The 6826-nt window shown below is 41.0% G+C and overlaps 1 protein-coding gene across 3 annotated transcripts in view; it reads left to right on the top strand.

Annotated features, from left to right (window-relative positions):
• Positions 1-713: 713 nt before the first annotated feature.
• pds5a (PDS5 cohesin associated factor A) overlaps positions 714-6826 on the top strand; it is a 31989-nt gene continuing 25876 nt past the window's right edge. For 2 of the 3 annotated variants that reach the window (XM_047364612.1, XM_047364610.1), the window contains exons 1-2: positions 714-865; positions 1717-1864. In XM_047364612.1, coding sequence (XP_047220568.1) covers positions 1751-1864 — 114 coding nt within the window. In that variant the 5' untranslated portion in view covers positions 714-865; positions 1717-1750. Of the gene's footprint in view, positions 866-1072; positions 1092-1716; positions 1865-6826 lie in introns of those variants that run through there. The other variant, XM_047364611.1, reaches the window with a different exon arrangement.

Genomic DNA, 6826 nt, shown 5'->3' with positions numbered 1-6826 from the left:
CAACGTCATTGGACGCATTCAGCAGTTAGCCAGGGGAAAACCCAAGAAGCAGTAAAGTTTATTCCTTAAATGTATTATTATTAACTGGAAAACATTGAAGAGTTTAGCCCCTCTTTAAAATAATTTGCAGCAAACTAAATGGCTTAACAGTGTATTTATTGTAACTAATACTAAAACACATACAACAGTGAGTTTTTTCAAGATTGTGTTTATGTGGTTTGCAGATTTTGTTAATTTGGACAATTTGATTCATATCCATTATAGGTGTTAAAATTAACACATATCATATACTAAACAGATTCATCAAAATTTGAGTTTATCACGTAAAGGAGCAATAGTGTAATTATATATATATATATAATGGATTAATTGAGACAATATTTTTCTTTCTTTTAGCACCAATACAGCTTTGTCTAAATTAGACCGCCGCCGTCGCCGGTAGATATAAACAGGGCTTCCGGGTGCGCACCCTTAGCAGTAAAAGTTTTTCACCAGTAGGTGTCGCTGTCGTCACAAAACACAATTTTATGCTACTTGACACATTCCAGTTTCACCCGCAATACTTGTGAGAGCAAATTACCAAGACGTGGTAACCCTTACTTTTGATTGAAAAACATTCATTTTGACGGCATTTTTATATAAACAGAAAAACTCATGTCAAAAAGAACCCACACACAGGATTGTGGCGCCTGTTATTTGTTTCCGACTCCCGCCATCGGAGCTGTAGTACTACCTCGAGACCGTGAGGGGGCGCTCTGCACCCAGTCTTCGCAAAGACAGCATTGACTGAACGGACTGAGAGCTTTGTGCCGAAAACTAAACCGATCTGAGTCAGCCTAATGAATTAAAACGGCCCGATTGGAAGGTAAATGCGAAGGAGATCCACTTGACGCGTACTCTGGGTTTTGGGTCTTAGCTATTTATCTAAGAATAGATTCGTTTTATAATAGTTGGGCTGTTCAGATTCATCCGTTAGGCAAGTTGTTGGCGAGTGAGGAGGCTCAGGGGCGACGGTAGTAGCAGCAGCAGCCCTGTCTGTAAACTAGAGGCTGTACGGACCGATGCTTGGAAGTTGGAAAAGATTTAAACAAGTAAAACAGCTGTATTTGTAAACTTCTCAAAGTAGTTACATTAGTTGGAAATCCCAGGAGGGTTCACGAACATTTGTGTTTTGAAGAAAGATGAGGGGATACCTAACTTCCTCTGTGATTGTCTGTGGACGTAGATGTGATGGGTACCTGGATAGTTTGAGGCCTAGGCTAGCAGAGTAGGCTAACCAGTTAGCGAGGCTAACATCACTTCCTTCCCGCAAAATGCTAACCACTGTTGTATGACAGTGGATAAACACCGACCGTGCGGTTCGTAAAGGGCGTTTGCAGCAACATGACTCCTGTGATATGTAAACTGTTATTGGAATAGCAGCTGAACCCGTTCCTATAGATGGACGGTGTTGTATAAAACATTAACGTAAAATATCCAGCTGATGTTTAGCTGTGTTATCTTAGCATTCAAGCTAATAACACGCCCGATGCCGGTCCAGTGATAGTTTTTTGCTTAATAAGTGTGCTACATCAAATAGCTGTTTGGTATACAAGTGTGGATGTTAACGACTTAGCGCGGAAACGCGACGATTATCGCAGGGGAATGCTACGAAAAGCGAGGTTTTGTTGGGTGCACTAGCATGGTTGTGCTGAACTGAAGTTTTCTGACCCATAGAGGCCAGTAGAAGACCGTGTGTACATCAAAAAGCATGGAGTTCCCGCAACAACAGAAGGCTGCGGGGGACGGAAAGATCGTCTATCCTCCGGGAGTGAAGGAGATTACGGACAAAATAAGCAATGACGAGGTGGTCAAACGGTTGAAGGTATGTTGATGAGGTTTTATACTGTCCAGAAAACTACTTCAAACTCTAATCAAAAGCGTCCAGCCTCTGGCATGACGCCGAAACTCTCCCAACTTTGTAAACTGTATTATGACAGTATTGACTCTTCTTTTGGATTTGTTAATAGTTTATTTTTGGTCATTGTGAGAATACAGAATGATCAATTATAAAGCTGTATGCCAAAAAAGCTGAGATGTTATGCATTAGGAGAGATTTATAGTCCTTTATTCCACCATTGGCCTTTTTTATATACACTGCTCAAAAAAATAAAGGGAACACTTAAACAACACAATATAACTCCAAGTAAATCAAACTTCTGTGAAATCAAACTGTCCACTCAGGAAGCAACACTGATTGACAATCAATTTCACATGATGTTGTTCAAATGAAATAGACAACAGGGGGAAATCTTTGGCGATTAGAAAGACACTCAATAAAGGAGTGGTTCTGCAGGTGGGGACCACAGACCACTTCTCAGTACCTATGCTTTCTGGCTGATGTTTTGGTCACTTTTGAATGTTGGTGGTGCTTTCACACTCGTGGTAGCATGAGATGGACTCTACAACCCACACAAGTGACTCAGGTAGTGCATCTCATCCAGGATGGCACATCAATGCAAGCTGTGGCAAGAAGGTTTGCTGTGTCTGTCAGCGTAGTGTCCAGAGCCTGGAGGCGCTACCAGGAGACAGGCCAGTACACCAGGAGACGTGGAGGAGGCCATAGGAGGGCAACAACCCAGCAGCAGGACCACTACCTCTGCCTTCGTGCAAGGAGGAACAGGAGGAGCACTGCCAGAGCCCTGCAAGATGACCTCCAGCAGGCCACAAATGTGCATGTGTCTGCAGAAATGGTTAGAAACCGACTCCATGAGGATGGTATGAGGGCCCGACGTCCACAAATGGGGGTTGTGCTCACAGTCCAACACCGTGCAGGATGCTTGGCATTTCCCAGAGAACACCAGGATTGGCAAATTCGCCACTGGCGCCCTGTGCTCTTCATAGATGAAAGTAGGTTCACACTGAGCACATGTGACAGACGTGACAGAGTCTGGAGACACCGTGGAGAGCGATCTGCTGCCTGCAACATCCTTCAGCATGACTGGTTTGGCAGTGGGTCAGTAATGGTGTGGGGTGGCATTTCTTTGGAGGGCCGCATGGTCCTCCATGTGCTCACCAGAGGTAGTCTGACTGCCATTAGGTACCGAGATGAGATCCTCAGACCCCTTGTGAGACCATATGCTGGTGCAGTTGGCCCTGGGTTCCTCCTAATGCAGGACAATGCTAGACCTCATGTGGGTGGAGTGTGTCAGCAGTTCCTGCAAGATGAAGACATTGAAGCTATGGACTGGCCCGCCCGTTCCCCAGACCTGAATCTGATTGAGCACATCTGGGACATCATGTCTCGCTCCATCCACCAACGTCACATTGCACCACAGACTCTCCAGGAGTTGGCGGATGCTTTAGTTCAGGTCTGGGAGGAGATCCCTCAGGAGATCATCCACCGTCTCATCAGGAGCATGCCCAGGTGTTGTAGGGAGGTCATACAGGTACGTGGAGGCCAAACACAATACTGAGCCTCTTTTTGACTTGTTTTAAGGACATTACATCAAAGTTGGATCAGCCTGTAGTGTGTTTTTCCACTTTAATTTTGTGTGTGACTCCAAATCCAGGCCTCCATTGGTTAATACATTTGATTTCCATTGATGATTTTTGTGTGATTTTGTTGTCACCACATTCAACTTTGTATAGAACAAAGTATTCAATGAGAATATTTCATTCATTCAGATCTAGGATGTGTTATTTGAGTGTTCCCTTTATTTTTTTGAGCAGTGTGTATATAAATATATATATATCTACACACATACACACACACTATTGGTCATGTTTGAGAGAGCAGGGCTGTCCTAAAGAGCATTCAACTACAACACAGGAGTCCTGGTCAGTTTTAAAATATACAGCTTGTTTTTAGCGTTTTTGAGACGAGGCAAGATAATTTGCATAGCACAGTTCAAACACAGTGTACCCCAAAGTGCTTTACGTTGTAGGAAACAACAAGAAAAATAATATAAAGATAATTTATTTGCAGAATAATTTTTTCTAAAGTACAAATCTATTTCCCGAGGCTCTCATAACACTTCCACCCCGGTGGTAGTATTATAAAGAAATGCTGTGTTGTTTTGAAGTAGCCAACCATTGGTTGATTTAAAAAAAAACAACAAAAAAAACCGTATTGTAATTAAACAATCTTTTAATTTGATGCCTCCAAGAATCAGACACATGTCTTTAATGAAATAAGCTGTATTTCTACAGTACCGTTATTTTAACACAGTTATAGTGTTATAACAGTATTATGGTAATATTGTTATTTTAACCCTTGTTACATTTTTAAAAAATGAGTGATGATTTAAGATTATAGAAAAAGAAAGTTTCTCAGTGTCAAGGTAAATGTGACGTGTATATTCGTGTCTGTTAATATTTTTACAGAAAACAGAGCGTTATCTGTAAATCTTTGACATCCTGATACTGATTGTGGCCAATTATGATTCTATTAAGAACTATAATATAAAATAAATATGACCAACCTTGACAGTATTTGTTTGTTTTATCTTCTTGCTTTGAGCTGTCATGAAGTATTTATATTAGTAGCCGAATCGACATTACCTAGCTTGTGTGGGAAAGTAGTCACTATAAAACAAAGTTTTACAATTTGTTTTAAACAGACTAAATTATTAAGTTAACTGGCAAATTACATTTTATGGGTTGAAAGCTTACAAAGGATAAAACGAAAAACGTTTCAATTTAAGGCTCTTCATAATGTGCATCTGTAGACTACTGACAGTAGTCTACAGATGTTTGTGACCCCAATGAAATTAATTAAAAACCACTTGAATTTAGCTCCAGAGGTAACACTTGAGATTTCTTAGGACCTTTGTATCATCCTACGGACTATTGCATAATCTCTGAAGTCTGATCTATAAATGTTAGTGAGATAGTGTAGCTGCTTCAGACATATTTACAAATTTAATGTAACGGAGCTTTAAAAGAGAGGCACAGGAAGGTGTCAGGACAGGAAGTAAAACAACTTTAAAACAAACGTGCAGAACAAAAGCACTAGTCCACAGGAAAGATGGGGATTTATGGACAGGAAAGGTAAAGGTAAAAAAAAAAAAAAAGCATAATTTGCAGGTAAATTGGACAAAATAAGGTTAGAGGGGGCTACAGAACAGCACTTCATGAACTATGGGGAATAAAATAGACAAGTATTTTCAGAGAACTTTTTATTTGGTGCAGGTCCCATTTAAAAAAAAAAAAAAAAGTTATGTGAGAAAACTATGATTTCTACAATAATTGATGGTTAGGTGTTGCATCTCAGATAGAAGCACAGGTAGAAATGGACATTTTGGGCACTTTTCAAATCAGTGCACTGGCATAACCAGCAGACTTGAAATCTCAGCAAACAAAATGTTGGGTAAAATGTTGCTGCGGTGACCTCGTGCTGAAGTCTGAGGTTGCAGTAAACCAAATGCAAACAATTATTACCACTACATTCCACAACATTGTCACATTTGTCATGTTTTCCTGATTGTGTGTATCGCAGGCTTTCAGTGAGCTAGTTAATCACACGTAGATCAATTCTATTAAAGGTGAGTAGATGGTGAGTGCCTGAGAGGTTTTGTTGAATAAATATTTTCTGAGTGCCTGGTCTGTTGTGTTTGCCAGCAGCTGCAGCTTTATTCTCAGAGCTCTGTTCTTTAGTTTCTCTGAGGAGAGTACAGTGAACGTCTCATAAAATTAGAATATTGTGAAAATGTTGAATATTTTATATAAAACTACATATTATATCGCTTCATTGTACATAGAGCGACATTTTTCCAGCAGTTATTTCTTGTAATTTTGACAGCAGAAAATGAAAAACATAAACGTCTGACTTCTTAAAAGTCTGTTCGTTTCTATGCACTTAATTCTTGGTTGCGCCTCCTTTTGCATGAATTACTGCATCGATGCAGTGTGGCATAGAGGCAATCAACCTGTGGTTCTCCGGAGGTGAAATGGAAGCCCAGGTTGCTTTGTTAGCGACCTTCAGTTCATCTGCATTGTTGGGTCTGGTGTCTGTCATCTTCCTCTTGACAGTAATCCATAGATTCTCTATGGGGTTCAGGTCACCACTGTGGTCATTGAACCAGCCTTTGGCAGTGTGTCCTGGTACCAAGTCCTGCTGGAACATGAAATCAGCATCTCCATAAAGCTTGTCAGCAGCAGGGAGCATGAAGTGATCCAAAATATCTTTGTAGATGGCTGGATTGACTGTGGACGTCAGAAAACACAGTGGACCAACACCAGCAGATGACATCATGGCACCCCAAATCATAACTGTGGAAACTTAACAATGGACTTAAAGCAATGTGGATTCTGTGTCTTTTCACCCTTGATCCAGACTCTGGGACCTTGATTTCCAAATGAAATGCAAACTTTACTTTCATCTGAAAAGTGGACTATGGACCACTGAGCAACAGTCCAGTTCTTTTTCTCCTTAGCTTTGACTCTTGTGGCCCATTTGTAGGATATGTCTATGCCCAGTGGCTCTTGATTCTCTGACTCCAGCCAATTCCATTCCTTGTGAACCTCCCCCAAATTTTTGAATGGATTTTCCTTGACAATCTTCTAAGGCGGCAATTATCGCTGTTGCTGGTGCACCTTTTCCTACCACACTTCTTCCTTCCACTCAACTTTCTATGTATATGCTTGGATACAGCACATCCAGCGTCTATGACTACGATCTTTTGTGGCTCCTTGTGGAGGGTGTCAGTGACTGTTTTCTGGACACCTGTCCAGTCATTAGTCTTCTCCATGATTGTGTCTCCTGCTGACCCAACCTGGGAGACCATTTAGAGGCTCAGGAAACCTTTGCAGGTGTTTTGAGTTAATATAGCGATTAGGGTGTGAC

The sequence above is a fragment of the Girardinichthys multiradiatus genome, chromosome 5 (assembly GCF_021462225.1).
Source record: "Girardinichthys multiradiatus isolate DD_20200921_A chromosome 5, DD_fGirMul_XY1, whole genome shotgun sequence".
Taxonomy (NCBI): domain Eukaryota; kingdom Metazoa; phylum Chordata; class Actinopteri; order Cyprinodontiformes; family Goodeidae; genus Girardinichthys; species Girardinichthys multiradiatus.
The sequence above is the reverse complement of the archived record's forward strand: the minus strand, read 5'-3'. Positions and strand labels throughout refer to the sequence as shown.